Source organism: Serinus canaria, chromosome 12, assembly GCF_022539315.1.
Source record: "Serinus canaria isolate serCan28SL12 chromosome 12, serCan2020, whole genome shotgun sequence".
Lineage (NCBI taxonomy): Eukaryota > Metazoa > Chordata > Aves > Passeriformes > Fringillidae > Serinus > Serinus canaria.
The window spans coordinates 1,717,400-1,742,250 of NC_066326.1; the positions used below are offsets into that span (position 1 = coordinate 1,717,400).

At 44.8% G+C, this 24,851-nt stretch overlaps 2 protein-coding genes across 3 annotated transcripts; one reads left to right on the forward strand and one right to left on the reverse strand.

Annotated features, from left to right (window-relative positions):
- Window positions 1-689: 689 nt before the first annotated feature.
- Window positions 690-17,674, forward strand: CRBN (cereblon). 2 transcript variants are annotated; one of them, XM_030227911.2, is made up of 11 exons: window positions 690-840; window positions 4,021-4,133; window positions 4,663-4,865; window positions 5,706-5,855; window positions 7,160-7,319; window positions 8,605-8,667; window positions 9,082-9,166; window positions 9,315-9,430; window positions 11,816-11,880; window positions 13,075-13,206; window positions 14,753-17,674. In XM_030227911.2, exons 1-11 carry the CDS (start codon window positions 774-776, stop codon window positions 14,934-14,936), a joined length of 1,338 nt encoding a protein of 445 aa, XP_030083771.1. In that variant the 5' UTR covers window positions 690-773; the 3' UTR covers window positions 14,937-17,674. The 2 variants fall into 2 exon arrangements, with proteins under 2 accessions (XP_030083771.1, XP_030083773.1); XM_030227913.2 differs by having other exon boundaries at window positions 722-840; window positions 4,024-4,133.
- Window positions 17,675-19,060: 1,386 nt separating this feature from the next.
- On the reverse strand, window positions 19,061-24,213 carry TRNT1 (tRNA nucleotidyl transferase 1). The gene is made up of 7 exons (XM_009098815.4): window positions 23,966-24,213; window positions 23,005-23,198; window positions 22,377-22,515; window positions 22,048-22,174; window positions 21,609-21,802; window positions 21,192-21,442; window positions 19,061-20,185 (listed from the first exon to the last, which is right to left on the reverse strand). Exons 1-7 carry the CDS (start codon window positions 24,120-24,122, stop codon window positions 19,937-19,939), a joined length of 1,311 nt encoding a protein of 436 aa, XP_009097063.3. The 5' UTR covers window positions 24,123-24,213; the 3' UTR covers window positions 19,061-19,936.
- Between the last annotated feature and the right edge of the window lie 638 nt (window positions 24,214-24,851).

A 24,851-nucleotide genomic window follows, 5' to 3' on the forward strand; every position in this document is an offset into this window, starting at 1 on the left:
GGCAACTTTCAAGAGGACAGGGCACAGGATTGTGTCTAGACAGGTCTGAATGTCCCCAAGGGGAGATTTCACACCAGCTCTGAGCATCTGTTCCACTGCACAGGGAGAAGTTCTTCCTCATGTCCAGGTGGAACTCCTGGGCATCAGCTTCTGCTCGCTCCTCTTGTGCCATTGCTGGACACCATCAAGAGGAGCCTAACTCCATCTTCTTGGCATCGTAACTAATAAATTTAATAACTGAATTACTGAAATTTGTGTGCACGGATAAAATCCTATTCCAGCCATCTCTCCTCGGGGTCGAAGAGCCCCGGATCAGTCTTCCCTCACATCAGAGACACTCCAGTGCCCTCGGCACCACGCTGGCCTTTCGCTGCACCCTCTCCAGGCCTTGTGCGGATCAATTCTTATCTTATATTGTGTTTAGTTTCTTGTCAAGCCATTTACCCACCGCGGGTTTCATTCACACCCAGCCCCTCTCCCATGCCCACAGCCCGGCCATGAAGCGCTCTGGGGACTCGCTGCAGGTGCCACCCGGGGCTGTGCCCTGTGAGCAGAGGAGAACCGCTGTCCCCCGGCACCCCCGGGCCCTCCAGGCGGAACGGGCAGCCCCTCCCGGACACAGGGTCCGTGTGAGCCCCGGCGGTGAGCACGGAGCCCCGGGTCCCGCAGAGGCCGCGGCTCCCGGCCCGGCTCCGGCGGGCTCGGGCTCCTCCTCCGCCCGCCTCCTGCCCCCGCCCCGGCGCCTTCCCAGCCTGCTCTCCGGGTAAACAGCGATGGCCGCCGAGGACCGAGGCGGAGAGCCCCGAGATAACATGGGGAACCACCTCCAGCTGGTGCCCGGTGAGGGCCGGGCCGGGCCGGGGGCACCCGCGGGGGAGGCACCGAGCCGGGGCTCGGCGGGCGGGGCGGGGAGGGAAAAGGGAAAAGGAAAAGGAGAAGAAAAGGGAAGGAAAAGAAAGGAAGGAAGCGGAGGCGGAAAGAAGAGGAAGGGGAAAGGAAAGCGAAGCAAAGCGAGGGGGAGGCGGGGAGAGCCCCGGGCGGTGTGCGGGGCGCGGAGGGCCGGCGGGGCTGCGGGCGCTGCCGGCCGGGGCGAGGCGGCGGAGGGCCGGCCTTGGCCCGGGGGCCGCGGGCTCCTGCGGCCTCTGCTGCTGGGCTCCTGCAAATCCTTCGAGGCTGTGACTGCTCCGTCGGGGCCGCAAATGTTCCATCGAGGCCGCAGATGTTCCTTGGAGGCCGTGGATGTGCGGTGCGGGAAGGGACACGGGTGCTCGGGGCAGCCGATGGGGCGGAAGGCCCGTGGGGTTCCCAGCAGAGCGGGCAAAGCAGGAGCTGCTCTGTGCATCGAGAGCTCCGTGAAACCAGAGCCCGAGCAGAATCTGAGTTCTTTTGGGAAGTCTCTGCTCTGTTTTCCAGTGAAAATAAGCAGGGAAGCAGAGGTGCTGGATGGAGAGCGGTGTGCTGGAGCCCGTGTGCTGCCCGGCTTATCTGTCACACACAGCAGAGCAATTCCTCACCCAGGGAATTATTGCATAATTATTGCATAATAATGTGTTTTTCTGCCTATGGTGCCTCCACACTGACAGGAGATTGAATGGGTTGGGAAGCAGCTTGTGCTTAGCTGGAAAAAAGCATTATTTCAGAATGAGCATGCAGGGGAGAAGGGAGCTGGAATTCCTGCCAGGAGCCAGTGGCATTTCCTGTGGCAGGAAATTCTGTGAGCTCTTTAGCTCTGTATGTTTTAAATAATAAAAAAAAAATTTCCTTAATATTTTAGGAAATGCAGCCTTAATATCACCATAATATAAGCAATTTTCCTGAATATTTGAGGAAATACAGCTTTAATATCACCTTCATAAGTTGTTTCCTTAATATTTTAGGAAATACAGCCTTAATTTAAGGTATTTCCTGAATATTTTAGGAAATACAGCTTGAATGTAACCTTAATATGACCTATATATAACCTTGTCATTTTTCCTTAAATGAGGTTCATATTTCCTCATTTCTGCACAAAGGCATTGAGAGTGGATTGGCTTGTGCTAGAGAACCAACGTGAGGAAAATGTGATTTTTATTATGCAGGGCAGCCTTCAGCGCTCTCTTTTCCCTCCTTCCTGTGTGCTGGGGGGTGCTGCTAATCCTGGCATTTAAGGATAAATAAAACCCAGTATTTGGGGGTGTAAAAGCTTCAGCTTGTTTTGCCAGCTGAGAGGGAGGAGGAGAGGGAAGGCGCCGGGGTTTTCTGTGTTTTGGGCTGCCTGGTGCTGCAGTGAAATGAGTCATCACCGTCCCTCAGCCAGCACCACACAGCAGCCACTGTGCGCTTTTGGCAGCAGCCAGCAAAAGTTTGCAGGGCACAGTTCTTTCCAATCAACTGCTGCTAATTCCCCCTGCGTTCAGAAAAACAAGTGGGTCACCCTCTCCCTGTTAAAACTGCTAGTGATGGATGCAGCAGCATGGGAGCACATGGAAAAATCAGAATATTTTATTTTTTTCCCCTCCTCCATCCTGCATTGATGCCCTAGAACCAAACAAAAACTTCCTGCTCTTCCCTTCCATCAAACTAAGTAAAATAATGGCTGTTTTGTACATCTTGAACATTTTGTAATTGTTCATGGTTAGGGTTGCTAATTGAATATAAGAAATTTCGTATAGATGTGGAGTATTTTTAACAGCCATTAGGCAGATGGTGTGTCATTGCTGAAAGGACTGTAATTAGGTACAATACCAAAGAGAGTCTGTAACCTCCTTTCCTGTCGTGCTGGATCATTTCTTGCTGAGATAAATTCAATGTAGGATGGATCTGTAAGAGCAGGTTCTGTAAACTGTGAACTATTTAAAAAAACATAAGTGAGTGAAGCAGAAATAAGAACAGTGACTAAACATTTTGTGGGAGCATTCAACAAATGTGTCTGGAGGGCAAAGAGGGGAAAGAAGGTTCTCTAAAATCAGCTTTTAATGTGTTCTTCACTGTTCTCTTGTACTCCCACTCCCAGAAATAGTGAAATTGGTGGTGCTCCCATTTTTAAAGGAAAATTCTTTGCTTCTGCAGCATCTTTTTTTCTTTTGAGATTTCCCTGCAGAATCCTTCAGGATGAGAGAACCCCTCCACTTTTTATATTTTCAACTCTGGGCTATTTTTTAAGAAGATATTATTTGCAAGGGCAGGCAACTAGAATGACTGTTGTAAATTTTTTTCCATCTTGTAATAGCTTACAAGGACTAAATGATGTTTTTCAGCATCACTGGGATTATCCATTACCCAGCAGCTCTTGGTGTAAGAATCCTGGAGACTGGTTTATGCTAGCATGAAGTTTAGGCATAAGATGCTGTATAAGTAATGTTTGTGTTCAAAGAAATAGGGTCAATTAATGCATTGACTGATAATTTAATTGTCCTCTTGCCTGAAAATTACTTTAGGCTTGGCTGAAGGATGGGAAGGAAGCAGTAGATTTAAATGCTATTTAGTAGCTGAAACCCCTTGGAGTCTTGTGTTTGGCTTCCTCGGGAGTTGCCTTTGCTGGGCTGGTGTTTGGTGTGCACACAGCAGAGGCTGACAGCAATTAAATGGTTTAAAATACCAGCAAGAGTCTCTGCATGAACACAGAGCTTCCCATTGCTTCTCACTCACTCACAGCTGATTGCTGAGGTTTGTGCAGCTTCAGACACTTTACTCAGCATCCTGCAAGGAGTGAAGTGATCTGGCATCCTGGCGTGCAGACAGAAAACCTGTAGAGCTGAGATAAGGAAGCACCACTGTAGTGAAAACCTGAACCTTTTTTTATTGTTTCCTTCCAAGGAAATTGTTCTTTAGGCCTTCAGAAATAAATTACCAGCTTTTGACCCTTTCTCTGAAATCATGATTTTGCTGTAACAACAAGAAAATTCTTTCCCTCTGGTTTATTTCCCTGTGCAAAGCTGTAGCCTGGGAAGATTGAATGCATTTCCCTGATTCTCAGCTTTTTCTCAGTATCTCAGTCTTTGCTGATTGATTCCTATACAATATTCTGTATGTGCTTCTTAGTAGAGAGCGAGGAAGAGGATGACAATGAAATGGAAGTGGAAGACCAAGATAGTAAAGAAGCTGAGAAGCCAAACATCATTAATTTTGATACCAGTTTGCCCACATCACATGTGGTATGTTTTATATATTGCCATTAAGTATATCCTGAAGGGATTTGGATGGGGCTTGCATAGTTTCATTGTAATGTGCTTAAGCCACAAATTTAATTTTATTTTCACAGAATCATCATAAGATGGTTTGAGTTGGAAAAACCTTAGAGTGCACACAGTTGCACCCTCTGGGCAGGGACAGCTTCTACTATCCCAGGTTGTTCCAAGCCCTGTTGTTCCAGCCTGGCCTTGGGCACTTCCAGGGATCCAGGGGCACCCTGTGCCAGGGCCTGCCCGCCCTGACAGGGAACAATTCCTTCCCAGTATCCCATCTAGCCCTGCCCTCTGGCAGTGGGAAGCCATCCCCTGAGTCCTGGCACTCCATGCCTTGGAAAGAATCTCTGTCCATCTTCCCTGTAGCTCCTTCAGATACTGCCAGTCCACATTAGAGCACCCTGGAGAGTTCTGCAGGCTGAACAAGGCCGGAGCAGCTCCGTGCCTGTGCTCCCGCGGTGCCCGGGCCCTCCCTGACCGCCCCCTTCCCTCCTGGCAGTACCTGGGCTCGGACATGGAGGAGTTCCACGGCAGGACGGTGCACGATGACGACAGCTGCCAGGTGATCCCCGTGCTGCCCCGGGTGATGGTGATGCTGATCCCCGGCCAGACGCTGCCGCTGCAGCTCTTCCGCCCCCAAGAGGTTAGCATGGTGCGGAATTTAATTCAGAAAGACAGAACCTTTGCTGTCCTTGCATACAGGTAAAAGCCACGAGCGGGTTGCTGGTGTGTGCAGCATGTTTTTAGCACAGTTTCTGTGGATACTAAAGCAAAAGCAGATGGTTGCATCAGTTCTGTGCTCGATAACAAGCTGAAATTGTTTAACAGAAATTGTCTTCCAATGTGTAATGGCAGTAGGTGCTTGACAGCATCTCGTGTTTGTGTGGAGAAACAGCAAGTGCTGATCTGCGTCCTTGTTCGAGCATCCTCCTCTTTTCAGTAACTGTTTGTTCCATCTTGTTAAAGAACAAGCCTTGACCTGAAATGTGAAAGTCACATTCTTGTTTCGAGAGCTGTATTGTTGCTTGTTTTGTGTGTGAACTAACAAGCACTGGCAAATGTTTCACAGTGGAGTCGAGAGACAGGAGGTGATAGAAAAATGGAGAAGAGAAAAGCTGATGAATGCCAGAAGAAGTTGGGAATGTTCCTCCCTCTTCCCCCTGCAGTTTACTATGTATTAATTGTGTGGGAGGTGGGAACAGTTCCTGTTATAAAGTCAATCCAAAGAATGTTTGCTTTCAGTGCTTTCAGTGTCTGCATTTGAAATGCTGACACACGGTGATCCCTGTGCTCCCAGAATGTCACATCTAGACCTTAAAATAAAATCAAGTTACCTGGCAAAAAACCCAACCAACCAAAACAGTAGAAATTGCTTTATAATGGAAAAATTGTTATTGTGATTAGTTAAAGGTATTTCACCAAAAATTGCTTTTTTGATCAGACCAATCGTGTACAGTCAGTGCAGGCAGAGTGGAGTCTGAATGAGCAGTGCTGTTTGGAGGGGGTTAATTAATTTAATTCATCTTTAATTCTGTTACTCAGTAATGCACATGAGAGGGAAGCACATTTTGGAACGACAGCAGAAATCTATGCCTACAGAGAAGAGCAGGAATATGGAGTTGAAACAGTCAAGGTGAAGGCAATAGGAAGACAGAGGTTCAAGGTGCTTGAAATACGGACACAGTCAGATGGGTAAGAAAATGATGCAGGTCATTCTGCACTCAAGTCTACTTTCATAGGAGTATTCTCTTGTTTTCTGTATTCCCATTTGATAGCTGGGATATTTAGGGGCTCTTCTGATTAGTTTTAACATAATATGTAATTAATGCCTTTTTCCATTTCTAAAAGTGATCAAGATCCTGAACATGCAGTAGGAATATGCTGAGTCTTCCCTCATTTCCAACTCCTTGGCATCATGCCCTGCACCATGGCAGTGTCACTGACCAGAGCATTGATCTGGGAGCATGTGACAGTTCTTAGCACAATTGCTAGAGCTTCTGTCATATTTTCTGCAAGGCTTGTGAAGTATTACTCCAAATCTGTAGAGCTCCTCACCTGTATCCTGCAATTCAGCATAGAGGCATTGCTTTAGAAGGAGGTCTGGGAGCAGCATTTCTGTGGTTTTATGATCTGCAGCTGAAGAAATGAAGAATATTGTGCTGTTTGCTCTCTAATATTTGGTTCCAAATAACAGACTCTGAATGTTAGAGCTTAGGAGAAGCCCTGCTTGGACACATGGTGGCAGTGCTTGGACAACTGCAGCAACAGCAGCTTTGTTACTGGGAATTCACTGTCCAGAGCTCCTTAGCAAGAGGAACATTTCCATAATTCTTGGTCTTTCTGATTCCTGAGTGCTTTTGGCACAACATAATCTTATAATTTATTGTAAGTTACCAGTTCACGGCTGTCCCTGTGAGAAAATTAGAAATTTTTACACACCCCTCAGTATTTCAGGATTTCTGCTGCATAATCCTGATAAGACATGAAGTCTTTCCTGCTGGACAGGGTTCTTAGTAGCCTCAGCCATATGCTGAGGTCTTTGTGGAAGAGGTGACCTTTGATGCTGGGATATTAAAATCTGATCAGTCTATATCCTATTTCTGCTGATCCTGACCTCGAGCTGAATACAGAAGCTTTTGTGGTTTGAAGATAGCAAAGTGCATTTCAGCTGAACTGAGGTATTGAGATGGAAGAGCTGATTATTTATCCCAAAAGTAACTTGAGGAGACAGAAATCTAAATCTGTAGTGCTGGGATTGTGGAACATTCAGCTATGTTGCCACTGCCAATCTGTCTGTATTTCTGTCCACCACAATCCCAACAGATCTATAGTGCTCTAAAATAAAAGAAGTTCTATGGAATGGGTTGTCTAAATTCTCTAGTACTGTGGAGTGATTAATCCATTGCACCAGTCTGTGTTCCCATAAGCAGCAAAATCCACTTTATGAAATGCATGTATTAGAAAAAACATTCTCATCTTTTTGTTTCCTTCCTCAGAATTCAGCAGGCTAAAGTACAAATCCTGCCGGAGCGAGTGCTGCCTCCCACCATGTCAGCAGTGCAGCTGCAGTCTCTCAGCAGGTGCCACGTGCTCCCCTCTTCCAAACCCACCTGGCAGGACAGAGCCATCAGGCAGTGGTGGCAGAAGTACCAGAAGGTGAGAAATTATTCTACAGCTTTGGTTGTTCTGGTTTTGTATTTTTTGTCTGAATTTCTGATGGTGTTTTGAGAGTCAGTGTCCAGCAGGGAAGGCACATTCCAACCTCCTGCTTTTCATGGAATCCCACAACGGTTTGGGTTGGAAAGGTCCTTGAAGGCCATCCATCCCATGAGCAGGGACACCTTCCTCTGTCCCAGGTTGCTCCAAGCCCCCTCCTTTCTGGCCTTGGACACTTGCAGGGATGGGGGGTGCACAGCCTCTCTGGGCAACCTGTGCCAGTTTATATCTGTGTTTATTATTTATTCCATTCTTTTGCTCATTGACACAGAGAAGTTACCCTGAAATCTTCTGTATCTGTAGAGATCTTTGGAACTACCTCCAGAAATTAATACAGAGTCCTGGTAACGCGACTCATGTTTGGATTTGCTTTTTTCTTTGGTGGTTTTGAACTCTTGTACCCTCAAAATCAAATTAAAAATTCCACTGATAACAAAGAGCTCTTGATTCTCAGAGTTCCTGACCAAGTTCATGTGAGTGAGTGAGCCCAGAAGCTCTGGGCTGTGGGGTGGAAATCCCTTCCCAGGGCTGATTCTGCCAGGTGAAGCTGAAATGAAAGGAAGGCTCTGTAGGAACACCTGGGATGCAGAGGCAGAGCAGGGTCATTGTCCCATTGACTCCATCTCTACTGGTGTCATTTGTAAATGAGGAGAGTTGCCCTCAAGGGGGAGATGAAAGTTGAATTTGTACATATTTGCAGTGCAGTATGAGCTCCTCTTTTGAAAAGCAATGTAGTTATGTTGTGTGCTGCTTTTTAGACTTTTATTAACTAATGCTCTCAATTTCTGTGTTCAGAAATCACTGGAGAAAATTGGTTAATTAAACAAATGACATTACACTGGTGGAAATTTGGTGGTTCAGGGACAGCTGGTGGAGACTTAGGAACAGATGCACTGTTAATAGCACTTAAATTTTCAACTGTCTCCGTTTCAGACAGACACACTTTTGAAAGACATAACTTTTTATTACTAAACATCAGAAATACCTCTAGTGCAGAGACAGGTTTTGTGACAAAATCCATGTATTGTCCTGCTCAGAAGGCTTAACCCTCAGAGCATCTGAAAATGGGTTTGGAAGCTTCACAGTGAAGTGCTGGTCCTGATGGAGATAATTTCTTGTGTCTTTAAATAATCAGGTCTGTCTTCCCTGGTTTTTTGTTTTAAAAAAATCCTGTCCCTAAAATCTGTTTTTGTTAAAGAATAAATATCTGTGGGTTTGGTTTCAGAGGAAGTTCCACTGTGCAAGTTTGACATCTTGGCCCCCCTGGCTCTACTCTCTCTATGATGCTGTAAGTTCACCCTTAAATCAAATAACCTGCAGAGAGCTTTATAGTTGTAATATCTAAGTATGGGATAATAGAAAAGCTTTCATTTTATTGGCTCATAATTTCCATTTTAAAGCCTTTTAAATTCAGTGTAGTGTGAAACGTTCAGGAAGGGCTTCCCCCACTGTGGTTGTTCCCTCCTTCCTAGAGCAAATGTCTGGGAGGGATACAGGGATTCTGGTTCCTTCTGTGTTGTCTCAGAGCAAAACCAGTTAAAACATGCAGGTACAAAGTGCTTCTTTAATTATTCTTTAATTAAAAGCTACTGTCCACTTAGGGAAAAGAGCTTACTCTACATTTTGCATCCCTTTTGTTTTTTTCCTAAGAAGAAAACAGCAATTCCTGTGTATTTAAATTGGGCTTTTCTTCTAACAAAAGGAAACCTTGATGGAGAGAGTCAAGAGGCAGCTCCACGAGTGGGATGAAAACCTCAAAGATGAATCTCTTCCATCAAACCCAATAGGTACGAGCTTTTAGGAACCCACAGTTTTAATTATTTTAAATTTCTTAAGAGACCACAGCTTAGATAATTACCTGTGGTAGAGTAAATAGAAACACTTGGATTTATTTCTCTGTTAATTCTAACAGACCTGCTGCTTTCTCATTTCTAGATTTTTCTTACAGAGTTGCTGCCTGCCTGCCCATTGATGATGCTTTACGTATCCAGCTGCTCAAAATAGGCAGTGCTGTGCAGAGGCTGCGCTGTGAGCTGGATATCATGAACAAAGTGAGCCATTCTTCTTGATTTGCCACCAAATTGCCAAAACCAGGAGTGACTGTTACCATCTCTTCCAGAAATGATGGAATTTCCAGCTAATCCTTCCAGGGGATCAGTTTGGGTGTTCTGTTATTTCTTCAAAAGACTGCCCGAAAGGAAAATGATTTCTGAGTGATGGGTTATGTTTGACAGCAAGAAAAAACATATGATATGATATGATATATAATATATAGTATATGATAGAGGATATATAGTATATGATAGATGATATATGACATATGACATATCATATGATAATATGTAATATTATATAGGTTAGATATTATATTATATATTTTATATTATGGAATATAATATATATTATATAACATATAAGAATCTATATTATGTTATAGTACATTACACATTACATATTACACATTACATTACATATTACATTATATTACATTACATTATATTACATTGTATTAATTATGTTTGCTTTTTTTAGAAGCATTTCAGTGTGGCACAGCACATTTTTAGCCAAGAGATGGTGCTAGAAGTCCAGTGTTAACAACCATCACAGCCCCACACTGACACCATGATCAGGCAGCATTTTGCCATGGAAGCTTGAGGATCTTTGTAATAATTTATATTTTTTAAATGACAGTACTGTGTTTGTCTGATGGATACATAGCAATGGGAGTTTTGCCTGTTTGCCTAAAAAGTAGTGTCATTAAATTCTTGCCTTTTTCTGGGGAAAAGTGAACCTGAGGGTCATTTTAATAGTGATCCTCTTTCCAAATTCATGCACCAGAAATTTAAAGAAAGGAGACAGAAACATCTCTGAGACAAAATGGGCAGGTGTTTGCCTGAGGCTGTAGTCAGACTAAATTTCACTTGTCTTTTCTGAGTTGAAACTCTAAAAACACCCTGATACTCAAGTGCTGCTGAGAACTGCTCATGTTCTGTAATTGTGTGTTTTCCATAAATTCCAAAGAGGCAGGAAAACTTCAATTAGCCTCACAAATTCAAGTTAAAGTTCTTTTTAGCCAGATCCCAAACGGTGTTTTCCTCATCACCCTGTGCCATTTTGCTCTGTAAATGTGTTTGGCTGTTCTGTGGAGGTGTCACAGTGCGGAGTGCATTAGTTTGGTTTATTTAGCAGCATTTTTGTCCAATCCAGTCCCTTTTTATCCAGAATTCCTTAGGATGCCCTGGCTTGTTCAGAATGTAATTTCCAATAAAAAAACTGATCCTGAGAGCTGATCCATCTCCATTGATACCAGTGAATTATATTGTACTTGTGTCACTTGCCCTGTTGTTAACCCAGTTAGCAAAGCTCATTTTCAGCAGTGTGCCTGACTGTGAGTTCCACTTGGGAGTGCTAATTGCAGTCATTAGGGAGGTTTGGAATTGCAGCCATGGAATGGAGGAGTGGCTGAATTGGACTCTGAGTGCTGTGGGAGCACTGGAGTGAGGTGGGGAAGGTCCCTGCAGGAGAGAGAGGCCAGGGCAGCTTCAAGGGGGGCTGGAGAGGATCTGAGCAGTAGAGCTCTTGTCCTTCCTCATCTCCAGTGAGCAGGGGCACCTCCAGGAGAGCAGCTGGAGCAGCTGAAATCCAACAAAAACCTCTGAAGGGAGCAGAGGAGAGAGGAGAGAGTGGTTTGAGTGTGTGGTGTCACAGCTCAGGGGGCTCAGGAGCACAGACTCCAGGTTTTAAGAGCACTGTCCCTGTCCCTGAGTGCAGCATTTTACTCCAAAATCCTGTGGCTCATTTTGGGGGAATTTCAGAGGCATTACCCTTAAAAGGAAGTACAGGTAATGCACGTCCTGAAAATGAATGGGAGTGTTCTGCTGAGCTGATTTAAATGCTGCTTTTCTGGGCACTGTCAGTGATGAATTGTTTGGTTCTGCTTTGTAGAAAATGTAGAAGATGGATTAATCTGTTATAATCTCCAGGAGAGAGATCAATATGTTTTACCTATTTTTGTGAGGAAATTAAACCCATTGATCTACAGTACCCTCAAATTTAAGAAAGACTTAATGATTGCATTTGTCTCATCTGCCTTTTCTGTGCTGTATTGCAGAAGAGCAAAGGTTGTTTTTTCTAAATTAGCCTTTAGAGACCTTAAAAGGTTGGCTCATTTATTATATTTGTGGAGTCAGATCCAATTCTCTGCATGTGAATCTTTCTGTGAGGGAATGATATGAAAATTATTATGTCTTTTAGGTAATAATGAATGTTTAAATAAGTAAAATGCATAGGAAAAATATCCCACATCAGCGACTGCTGTACAAAACAATTGGCCCAAAGTCTGCTCTGATGGAAAGGGAGACACATTTTTATTATTTCCCACTGCTGACAAGCATCTGGAAATTATTGAAATGATCCTCTTTGTTTCTCTTTCCCAGTGCACATCTCTGTGTTGTAAGCAATGCCAAGACACAGAAATAACTACCAAGAATGAAATATTCAGGTGAGTTTATTACTTTCATCTTGGGCAGCTCCTAGGTCAGAAACACAGGCCCAGCAAAGCAGATTAAGCTGGGTAAAGTCTTAAAACTGCTGGGTTTGCCACAGCTCCAATAAAATTTGAGTAAATATTTATAGAGAGTTTATATTTGAGCTTTCTTAATAAGAAGTTTGGGAATCTCAGCATTTCCAGGTATATTGGAAGAGAAGTTGGTGCTGTGCCACACCCCCAGCACCTCACACTGAACAATTTGAAATAGAAATGTGTCACATAAAGACTTTTTCAGCCTGGTATTTCTGAATAAAGGTTTTGATATCCCAGATTTCATTTCTCAGCACTTCATTTATGAGTCAACAGGCCACAAGAGCCAATTAAGATGCATTAATTAGGGGATATACACAGGCCCCCAGGATGCTGGCTTGCAGGGAAGGTTCCTGTTTAAACCAATAAATGTTGTGATCCCTTTTTTCTTTGAAGAATTGAAGGTTATTCCTGATAACTGCCCCCATTCTTTATTTGCCCTGTACAATATCTCCCATGTTTAACAACAATTACATTTCCCAAATAATTGCTGCTTCTGTCACCTTGTCACTGCTTTTAATCTCCATGAACTCCAGCAGCCCATCCCCTCTGATAATGGGAAGGGGAAAAGATGCTTTGGGTTAACAAAGGCTCCCCACAGTTTTTCTTTATCAGTGTGATAAGGAGCTGATGGGGTAATTAAAAGCCATTTCTTCTCTTCTAATCAAATAATGGATTGCAGACACCACAATTCCTGCTGGGTCAATATGATGAACTTTAACAGAAGGTGCTGAGAAGTTGGTGCAATAAATGAACACTTGTGCTTACTTTTAAAGTTCCATTTTCTTGCCTTTCTTGGAACTTGCTGTTTAAAGTAACACACAGGATAAGTCTGTTGTGTGCTTTTCTGCAATTCTAAGCAAATCTGAGCAATCATATTTTAAATCAGCATCTATTTTCTTTCAGTTTTTAATGCTATAATTCATGGCACTTTTTTTTCCCCTACAAAAAATGGGGATTTTTGCTCTGTTGAAATATATTAAGCTTTGCTGGCCGTTTTTCCTCTGTTTACATTTGCCACCCTTTGAGGATGAGTTTTTTTTGGTTAGTTGTTTTTATTTTTATTTTTATTTTAATTTTTCCTTGCATTCTGACCAAATTCCTTGTGTGTTGTAGCTTATCCCTGTGTGGGCCCATGGCAGCCTATGTGAATCCCCATGGATACATCCATGAAACCCTCACTGTTTATAAAGCCTCCAACCTGAGCCTCAGTGGACGCCCCTCCACAGAGCACAGCTGGTTCCCTGGGTAAGAGCAGCAGCATTTCAATAGAAAATCACCCAAATTGGCTATTTCTGGAGGGTGGAATAGTAAATACTGAGTTTATTAGACACATGCCATCATTTTGCTCATGTAAAAAATTAAGAAGTAAATTTAGACTTATTCAAAATACAGAATAAAATGGAAAAATCAGATAATATATTGCAGAATTTAATATTTTAAAATGGGGAAATCCTAAGGCTTTAAAACATAGTCTAGAATAGAAACTGCTTAAACCAAGTTGTTTGGAAATTTCTTTGTGTGTAGTTTTGTTTAAAGTACAATAGTTTTCAGAATTGTTTTCACCCAGCTTTAGTGCAAGTGAAAACCAGAATATATAAATACATTTCATCTACTGAAATACATTTTTATATCTAAAACCTGAATCAATGTTACATTCAATTAAAAATTAATAACATTTGTATTGATCTGATTATATTTGATTTTATTTTAATAATAAATAATTAATAATGAGTCTGCCTCTCTGAGGCAGTAACAGAATTAAATGTTAAGATGTAAAAGTTTTCCTAATAAATAGCAGGTTTTGCATCCAGGATTTTTTTCCTGGAATATCACAGAGAGCTGAGCAATGACTTGGAGGATGTCTGGCAATTCTGTCACATGTTTAAACATTCCCTAAAGAAAATTTGAGACTTTTAATATCTGGAGTTAATATTGCTCATCCTTTTGTGTTTTCTCAGCTCTTCTATGATGGCTTTGAAATATTCATGTTCTGCCTCATAAAACTTCGAAAAAAAATCTCTGCTGCTGGGGGAGGTGCAGCAGTCCCTGTTATTTGAAAAGCAGGGCAAAAATCACTTTCATTGCCATTAAATAATTTACTCTGAGAAGTTTTGTGACCCCTCTTCAGGGCTCTCAGCATTTCTGGGACAATAAAAAGCTTTGGTTGCTTCTTCTCTTTGAAGGGGCAAGAGAGGGCTTTGGGGGTGGGATATTGTGGGATTTTTTTCTTTTATTTTTTTGGAGCTTTGCAGGGTTTTAGATGGGAACTGGGCATTGGATTCCTGAGGATTCTTTGCAAATGCAGCTGGGGATTGGTATCCAAATGCAGTTTGGAGTTGTTACAGAAATCTACTTTGGGGACTGGTACCCAAATTGAGCTGGGGATTGGTACCCAAATGCAGTTTGGGGTTATTACCCAAATCTACTTTGGGGACTGGTACCCAAATGCAGCTGGGATTTGTACCCAGATGCAGTTTGGGGTTGTTACAAAAATCCAGCTGGGGATTGGTATCCAAATGCAGTTTGGGGCTGTTACCCAAATCTACTTTGGGGATTGGTACCCAAATTGAGCTGGGGATTGGTACCCAAATGCAGTTTGGGGTTATTACCCAAATTCAGCTGGGGATTGTAACCCAAGCCCACTTTGGGGATTGTCACCCAAGCCCACTTTGGGATTGTCACCCAAGCCCACTTTGGGATTGTCACCCAAGCCCAGCTGGGGTCCTTTGTTGCCTGCTGAAGCATTCTGCAGGGTCCTTTTCCCTCAGCTGGCTCTCTGTGCCCTGGGCAGGTACGCCTGGACCATCGCCCAGTGCCGGATCTGTGGCAGCCACATGGGCTGGAAGTTCACGGCCACCAGGAAGGAGCTGTGTCCCCCCAGGTTCTGGGGGCTGACGCGCTCGGCGCTGCTGCCCCGCATGCCCGAGGACGCCGAGGAGTCGGAGCGCGGCCGCTCGCCGCTGCTGTGCCTGTGACAGCCCCGGGCCCTGCTCAGGGCTGCTCCTGCCTCCTCTGCCCAGGAACCCCGGGAGCCAAACTCCCTTCCCCAGCAGCCAGGCTCAGCTCCCCGTGCTGCTCCTGCAGAGGGGGGTCAGGAGGCACCAGGAGTGAAGGTCCACGTGGGACACCAGGAAATCTCTGAGCCACGGGGACACAGCTTGAGACTGGACTTGTGGAATTCCACCTGCAATGAAGGAAGGGGGATGGCAACTAAAACCAAACTAAAATCCCAACGAGCAGAGTCTGATTGCTGCAATATTCCCGGGATGGTAGATAGCAGTTACCTGCTGTGGATTGTTGGCCATAACACACTTACACGTGGTTTGCTGAGAATCCCTGTTTCTAACTCTCTGAAGTCCTTCAGGTTTGCTGCTTGTGCTGTTTCTCAGCTTTTTGATGAATTATCATGGAAGAGAGAAGCAGCCTGAGCGTTTCTGAGTGCTGGAATGTGCAGAAGCTGGAATTGCAGCTGCCTCCCAGGATGGACCCCGTGGGGAAGTGTCTGTTCCTTACAAGTTGTCTCATCTGTTTAGTCCATTTGACTTTAGAAGTCTTAAATTTTAAACTGTTGATAAGAAGTGCACAGGTCAGTCCCAGAGGGTAAACAGCATTGTCACGTTCTGTTCAGTGTGCTTCAGTCACTTCCCCAAGTTATTCCTGGTTAATTTACCAGTGGAGGTTGCCAGGGGTTTGGGAAGGACTCTAAAACACCCCACTGAGGTGATTTTTAAGTAGTACTTGTTGTGACAAAGGGAAGGAAAAATCTCTTTTAATTATTTCATTGTAGCTTTAAGATCATACAGTAAAATTTCACGTTATCACTTTATAAAGAGTAAAAGTTTCCAAATAAAATAGGAATACAGGCAGTGCTTTTTTGTGGGGAGATTTCTTGGGTTTTGGTTTGGTTTTTGTTTTGTCTGTGCTCCAAAAATTGGGTGCCAATCTGGGGCAGCTTTTGCCACTGATTAATTTTTTTTTTCCTCTCAGAATGCACTTTGGTGATGGCAATGGAGATTTTTGTAGTGCTTGTGCACATAAACACTTGTTTTTCTTGTGAAGCTTTTATCATTCACTCTTTATTTCTTCACAGTGATGTTAAACTAGTCAAGTCTGAGACATGAGGCACTGGTTGCTTGTTCTCTGTCAGGCTCCAGGCAGGTGTAGCAAGGCCAGATCCCTTCAGCTGAGGGCCAAGGCCAAGCCTGGCACACCTGGAGCTGATTCCCCTGGCAGTGTGGTACCTCCAGCTGGAAAAACCACCCCAAAGCATGGGCTTGCTGCTGGGTATTTGTCATGCCAGGTATGTAGAGATTAATTGTGTAACTCAGGTTTAGTTCTTTGAAACTTTCTACCTCTGTGCTGCTTCTGTTCTTCTCAGACCCCTTTAGTTCCGTGTGCAGTGCCCTGCCTTGGCAGTGAACTGTGGAAAGCAGAATTTGGGATGTGGCTCTGAGCAAACAGAGGGTGATGATGGCTCATTTTCATCCAGGAAACATTCTGGATGTTGATAATGATTTGTGGAAAGCCAGGCACTGGTGTGAGAGGGAGACAGGATGCTCTGTGCTTGTGAACCCACTGGAACCAGGCCTGCCTTTCCCCCACCCAACACAACACATCTGGGCTCTACATTTGAATATTTGTTTTTCCCTCAGAGTCCCTCCTGTCTGTTCCTGTGGCCTTGGTGGTGGCAAGGAGTTGGAGGGTGCTGCCAGCACCTTCTGCTGCCTTGCTGTGAGCAGTCACTGGGGGCTGGGAAGGGGAATTTCAAAAGGATTTTCTCAGCTGTCACTGAACTTCTAAAGGTTCAGTTCTTTGGGGTTTTGGCCGAGTCTTTTGGATTCTCAATTAAAAATGGCAATGTCTGAATCCAGAATAAGCATTTTTTTGGCGTCTTGTGTATATAGTCAAATGTAAACTAACATAATCGAGGTAAGTCAGGAGTAAATTAATGCTAATTAAATTCCATTGTTGATGATGCTGTTCCATGTGCTAAACCTGTGCAGTGCTTGCTATATGGAGTCCATGACACTTCCCAGGTTGAGTCCTGTGGTGGTGAATCCAGGAGCTGTCAGAGCATCCAGCACTCCAGGGTGGGAGTTGGGGATGGTTCCTTACACTGGGTCATATTTTCCATCCTTTCCTCTGTTTTGAAGAGAAAACTGTTGGTGGGAATTGGGGGAAAATTTGGAGCATCATTATGGAACAATTCAGACAGCAGCTGCTCAGAGAGGCAATCAAAGGAAAGCAGATCTGGTGAATATTTCCTACATTGACCCCATTGACTGGCTGAGTAACTCCCTGCAGGAATTAATTCATTAATCCAGTGGGCATGACTGAGAGATCACAGGATTTACAGCACAGACTCATTTTCAAGCCATCACTGCAGCATCACCAACACCCCCAATCAAAGCCTGGAACTTTGCAACTTTTCATTTATTTTAGCTCCATTCTGACAAATAGGTAGAACCACTTGTACACTGGGTCTGAAATATTTCAAATACTCATTTGTTTTTTATTAATGCTCTTTTTGGATGTTCTGCAGTTCATTTGTTCCTCTCTTTGTCACTTTTAATTGCTCTGTGAACTGCTCCAGGGGTAGCCCAGTCTCTGCTTTAACTCTTCCTTCTCTCTGCCTTTTGGGACAACTTTTCTGACAAATCTTGTGGCTTGCAAATATTTGCAAAGAATAAAAATCAATTTGTTTCAAAACTCACCTGGTTTTGCTGATTGTCAGGGTGGGAAAAGGGACCATTGGGTTTATGATGAGTTTTTGGCTGCAAAAAGTAAAAGTTTCCCTTCCAAGTCCGTGCTGGCTCGACTGGCCCAGGGCAGAGAAGGTAAGGAAGAGCATGGGAGAGAGGGGAGGTTGTCAGGTAATTAAAACCCGTTGTGAATATCATTTAATTAGTCAAGTAATCTCTTGGAGATCTTTACATGACCATGTGTGTCTCAAACCTCATGCCTTCTCTCCCCATTTGCCACTTAAATAGCCCATACTCTAAAGAGGAGAGTTTATTTCAACCCAGCATTTTTCCAGATCCCAAGCTTGCCTAAAATATGTGAATATTTTTTATTTCATGCCTTTCATTTTCCTAGGGGTTCAGTGGAGGATAAACAGAAATGCTCAGTAGACCAATGGGAAACCTCAGGGAGGGCTGATCTTTAAGAAGGTGCTTGTGGAACAATCTGGTTTGGCTGTTTTCTACCAGGATCCTCTGTGTTATCAGTGAGGGATGGAGGAAATGGTGCTCCCCCTGCTTTTAGTGACCAGCTTGGCCAAATAATCTCCAGTTAAACCCATCAGTTTCTATTTGCTAATAATTAAACTGGCTTTGAAATGATTGATTTAATAGTGCACTCTGCAGCATCTGTACTGTGTAGTAAATAATTCTGATTAAAGTATTTTCAGAGTAATCATTGCCAGCATAAATTTAAATAAATCATTCCTTGCTGTTCATATGGATGATTGGGGTTGTCATCCTTAATCCAGGGGGACAGAGTTGTGCAAAGGTTCCCTGAGAGCTGAACAATCCTTCAGACAAACCAGAGATGAAATCTGGGAGCAGGATTGGACCCAGGGCTGGCCAACAGCTGGAAATGGAAGCTCAGCACTCATGGGAAGATCTCCCTGCTAAACTTTGTCCAGAGTATCCATTTGGTCAATGCCAAGATCATAAATTTCAAGCTTTTCTCCTTAAAAATCCTCTCTCTGAGGGGAGTTGGACCCTGACAGCAGTGTGGGGTAAAAATGTAAATATTTCCCACCTCCACAGCCATTGCCCTAAAGCTGCACTTTGGGGAAATCCTGAAAGGACTCTACAGCCCTGAGTTTTGTCACTCTCCCTCCAAGATTTCAGTAAAAATTACACAAAGGAGGTTTCAATTTAATCACCTCGTTAAATTAAGCACCATCCTGTTCTTGTGAGATTTACCTTACTAACAAACAGCACCTTCCCTCTTCCCTGGCACCTTCAGGATGATTTATTCAAAGGACCAGACATCCCAGGAAAATCAGTTGTGTGAAAGCCCCAAGTGCTGATTTTTTCCAGCATTGCTCCATTGTTGCCATCTAGTGTTGCAAAATGGTATCCAAGGAAAATGAAATCCAAAGGATTTTATTTGTTACCATGGTTCTGTAGGAAATTTCAACCTACAACAAGATTTATACACACAAGAGCTGCTCCCAGAGACTTTTTAACAGCACACCAAAAACCCCAGGGACAGGAAGACATTGATAAAGCCCAGGAATAGCTCTGCCCCAAATCCCCCCATTCCCAAACAAGGAGCTGGATCTCCCCTTGTTCATGGTAATTAACATTAATAGTTTGTCTCACACCTGAAGTTGAAAATAAAATCTAGACCCTTCACCAGCTTGCTGTGGATTTAGTTTTTACTCAGTGATGTTACTGAAAAACTACTGAAAATTCATGATATTCACTCAGCCAAGTCATCCTTTTAACCTAAAACTAATTCTGGAATTCTGGCAAATAAAAAAAGTCGTGGTTGTCCATGGCAAGGCTGTTGGGAGCTGCTGGAGTGACTATTGCCATCTTTATCCAGGTTTAAGTACAAAAAGAGTTAAGGTAGAGCCCATTATTTCCACACATTTTCCTAGGCACATAAAACCCCCTCCATGATTTTATCTATAGGATGCAAGCAACCTTTTTAGGGGGATTTTGGTTGGGTTTTTTTTTTTGATACAGAAAGTCATAAAGAGAAAAATCTTGCCATCACCTCTCATGCCCTAAGTCATGATAAAATAGAAAATATTTATCTCTAGGAACAGCAAAGAGAGGTTGAGAAGGTGGGATTTGGCAAACAATGTTTTCCATTATTACAAAATGGAACCTCTCCTTGCAGAAGTTAGGAATCACTCATGAAATTGTTCCATGTGACAAACGCTGGGAGAGGCTCAGGTTCCTGGGAGCTCAGTTCCACTTGGCTCAGGGCACAAACAGTTCTGTCATTATTCCTTTTACAGCTTCTTCAGGCAGCTCAGCAGTTCCTCTTTATCCATGTGGTAGCCACTCTTTTTCCACTCATCCCTCAGCTGCTGCAGTGCTGTCCCAATCTCCTTCCCAGAGGACACCCCCATCTTCCTGAGGTCGTGGCCACTGACAGGGAAGGAGGGCACAGTCCATTCCTGCATCTCCTTCAAAAGCTGCTCCTCTCCTTGGTACTTCAGGAGCTCAAAGATCCTGGAGTTGGTGTTGGCTTCCCTAGACTAGGAGGAAAAAGGAAAAAGAGAGGCTTCAGTATGAACAGCAGGACAGCTCCAGGTGTGCTCAGCATTGTGCTATCCCATTATCCTTGTTAGGCTGGGACTATGGGAGCAAGGCTCTCTCCTGCCTCACAGGTGTTAAAACTGAGCTTTGCAGGCTCTGGGAGATCCTTGGAGACTCCCTGAATGCCAGGCCATAGCTGTGATCCCGATCCATCACCTTCCCTGAGGGAGACAGACCTGGTTCTTGCCCTCAGGATCAGCAGAATTCAGGTGGAAGTGACCTCACTGTGCTGTGGAAGAACACCCCAGGTTGCCTAAGGAATGTCACCCAACATCAGTCAAAAAAAATCACCATAAAAATCCCAAAAATCACCCCAAAATTGCCCCAAAAATACCCAAAATTGCCCCAAAAATCATGCCAAAAAATCCCCAAAATAACATAAAAATTAACCTCAAAATCACCTAAAAATAATCTCAAAATTGCTGTAAAAATCCCCAAAACCACCCCCAAAAATCACGCAAAAAATTGCCCAAAAATCACCTAAAAATTGCCTCAAAATAGCTGTAAAATTCCCCAAAATCACTCCAAAACCCACCATAAAAATCCCAAAAATCAACCATAAAATCGCCCCAAAATTACACCAAAAAATCATCCAAAAAACCCCCAAAATCACCTAAAAATTCACCTCAAAATCACCTAAAAATTGCCTTGGGAAGAACACCAGGAATTGCACTGATTTTCCATTCACCATTCAGAGCTGAATTATACAGAAAAAAGCCAAATTCTCCTTGAGGTGCAGCTCCTGTTCCATATTTCAGCAGGACAGCACAGCAAACTGCCAGTGACATTTTCCAGCCTGACTGACTTTTAAATCAGCCCAAAAACTGCTGCAGAGCACAGGGTGCTCAGAGCTGCTAAAACACAGCAGGTTTGCTTTTGAGAAATGTCCTGCAATGAATTCAGCTCCCTGGGAAGCCCCAGTGGAGCAATCTGAACTCCACTCACATCCATCAGGAAGTCCTGGTATGGTCTGAGTGGTTCTGGCCCTGAGCCTTTGGTTAACTCCTGCCTGTGCTTCACCAAGAAAAGGCCAAGGTTTTTTTCTTCCTTGGAGATTTTCAGCCTCAGGTCCAGGTTTGTGACATCATCCTTCCCCTTGAACAAGGATGTCAGGACAGTCATGGGTTTTGGAGACAGATTCTGGATGTTTTTACTGACTCTGGCAAATTCTTCTAAATTCCCAGCAAGTGGTAGCCCTAAAAACACACAAAAAGTGCAAAAAGTGTTAGTAAGAAAAGTGGGTGTTAGCACAGCATAAGACTAAAATCTGATTTCTGTGTAAACCCAAGTTTGATCTCAATTTGCTAGAAAATTCTGTCTGTATGAGATACAGGAGTAGGAAATCAAACTTTTTCACTTTACCAATGTACTGGGCAATATCCAGCTCATACATAAGCTGAACCAAATGATTGACATGGTTTCCAAGAAGAATTTTTTTCAGTTCCACCCAAATCCTTTCTCCTGATATTCCAGCCAAGCCTTTGGCATTTTCTTTAATTGCTTGCAGTGTAATAGGTTCATGATCTCCAGGTTTCTCTGCAATTCTTCCATAAAATCTGCCAAATAAAACCCTTGGATGTTAGATTAGCAAACTTACAATTATAAGAATAATTAAAAACAAATAAAAAACAATTAAAAATAATTCTTACAATTATACAACTTATTTCACTTACAATCATAAAATAACTTTTGTTGGAAAGGAAATATGACAACTCCAACTCTTTTTACATCACTGGTATCTTTTTGCATGTTTTTGAAATTTTATGCAGTTTATTTATCAAGGAGAGGCAAAACCTCTTACCTGAAGTATCTCAGGATTCTTAAATAATCTTCTTGTATTCTCTCAGCTGCCTTGCCCACAAATCTGATTTTCTTGTTTTTCAAGTCTTCATAGCCATTAAAGAAATCATAGAGTGTCCCATCCAAACCTAGAAAACAAAGAAAAACCAGAATATCCATTTACCAGTGTGGCTGACACAGTGACCCCCTCTCAGTTGGAAATGAGAACCTGTGTGATTTGAGCTGGTCTGTCCGATCACCTCGTGTATTTACAGGCCTCTGACACAGACAGAACTCGCTGGCAAAACTCAAATCCAGTGCTTCATGCACACCAGTGTTTTCCAAATGTACCTAGGAACATGGAGTTGATGGTGAGGTCCCTCCTCTCAGCATCCTTGTGCCAGTCCGTGGTGAACTCCACCTCGGCGTGCCGCCCGTCCGTCACCACATCTATGCGGAGAGTGGTAATCTCAAAATTCTCCTCGTGGAGCTGCAAATCCCACAGACACCGTTACTTCAACACAACCACCACAGGAAAGGACATGACATTAAATAAAATGAAAATCAGTTTTTCAGCCCTGTGCTTGTGTCCAGCAAAGTGTGCAGGGTTATCATACAGAGTCGACCAATAGGAACTTCTGCAAATAATCCTGACATTATTTATTTTCTACAGAGCATGCAGAAATTTTCCTGCAGAAGATGGACTAAGAGCAAGGTAGAGGAAATCAGGAGCAGGAAACATTAGGATCATGTGTGGATTGGCAGATGAGATTATTTTTTCTGGTGATGACACAGCAGCATGAATGGGTTCCATGCATTCAAATATGGTAATTACTTGAATTCTACAATGAATAGTCAAAAAAATCACACCAGGCTTTAAACCAGGGTCTCATTTAAACTCTTGCTGTGACACTTTAACAAATAAGAAGCAAATTTTCTACTGGACATCCACAGACAGGTAGAAAAGATCTAAACCAACCCTGGCGGTGATGGTTCCGTGTTTTTCCCCTTTGTTATTGATCAGACGAACCCCGGCAGCTGTGAACATTTCCTTCATCTCTGCTGGTGTGGCTGTGGTGGCAAAATCGATGTCCTGTGGTGTCACTCCGCTCAGCAAATCCCTCACGGCCCCTCCTGCTATTCTCAGCTCATAGTTCTTCTTCTCAAACAGTTCTGGGAAGGGAAGGAAAACCAAACAGCAATAAACCCAGGGCACAATCAGCCATAACCTGCCTTCTCACAAAATTAAGATCATAGACGTAGGAATAAACACTCAAATGTGCAGGAAGCAGCTAATAACTCACAGCTTCATGCAAAATGCACTAATTCATGGCACAGCTGAGCACCCACAGGTATTTTCCCTGTCATTCTGATTTATTTTTCTGAAGCTTTTCTGGAAACTTAACTATTGGCAGGTCTCTAATAGGCCCTGGGCACTCTGGGCTGGGGATCATTTTGAACAGTCAGAGGCTGACAAGGGAAAAGAATTCAGATAATTTACAGCAGAGAGCAGAGAGCCATGAGCCAAAATTTCTCCAGGAACAACAGAGCATCATGGAATCGGCCTACAAAGGGAAAAACGAGCTCTGACCTGTCCCTGCAGACTGGCTGAGCGTGTTCGGCCTGGAGAAGGCTCTGGGAGCAGAAAAACGCCCTTTTTACCAGGGCATGGAGTGACAGAGCAAGGGAGAAAGGCAATAAGGTGAGGGAGGGCGGGTTCGGGAGTGAGGTTTCCCTGTGAGAGTGGGGAGGGACTGGCCTGGAATTCCCAGAGCACCCTGGCAGTGCCCAAGGCCAGGCTGGGCACTGGGGCTGATTTGGAGCAGCCTGGGACAGTGGGAGGTGTCCCTGCCATGGCAGGGATGGGCTTTAAGGTCCCTCCCAACCCGAACCACCCGGGGCTGCGCTCAGGAACATTTTCGGGGCTCCCCCGCACTCACCGGCCACGCTGCGCAGCCCCGGCGTGAAGAGCGCCTGGAACTGCGGCGCCTGCAGCCTCATGGTGCCGCTGCCGGAGCCGGAGCCGCTCCCGCCGTGCCGCCGCCGCAGCAGCCGCAGCCCGGCCCTGCGGGGCACAGCCCAGAGCTCAGCCCACATCCGCGGCACGGCCGCTCCGCCGCGCCGCCCTCACTCACCGGGGCCCAGCTGCCGGAGCGGCGGCGCCGGGCGATGAGCTCAGAGCGGCGCCGGGCTGGGGCATGGGCACCGCCCCGGGGCCGGGCTGGGGCATGGGCACCGCCCCGGGGCCGGGCTGGGGCATGGGCACCGCCCTGGAGTGGCTCCGGCATGGGCACCGCCCCGGGGCCGGGCTGGGGCATGGGCACCGCCCTGAGGTGGCTCCGGCATGGGCACCGCCCCGGGGCCGGGCTCGGGCATCGGCACCGCCCCGGGGCCGGGCTGGGGGATCGGCACCGCCCTGAGGTGGCTCCGGCATCGGCACCGCCCCGGGGCCGGGCTGGGGGATCGGCACCGCCCCGGGGCCGGGCTGGGGGATCGGCACCGCCCCGGGGCCGGCCTGGGGGATCGGCACCGCCCCGGGGCCGGGCTGGGCCCCGCTCCGCCCCTGCTCCCTCAGCGGGTTCGGCCGGGCTGTGCTCAGCCGGGAGAGATTCATAGAAATCCTGACGGAATCATTGATTTGGATTAGACCTTCAAGATTATCGAGTCCAACCCAGCCCCAGCAGCCCAACTAAACCCTGGCACCCAGTGCCACGTCCAGGCTTCGTTAAACACCCCCAGGGATGGGGACTCCACCACCTCCCCGGGCAGCCATGCCAGAACTTTATCACCTTTTCTGTAAAAAACTTTTTCCTAATATCCAACCTA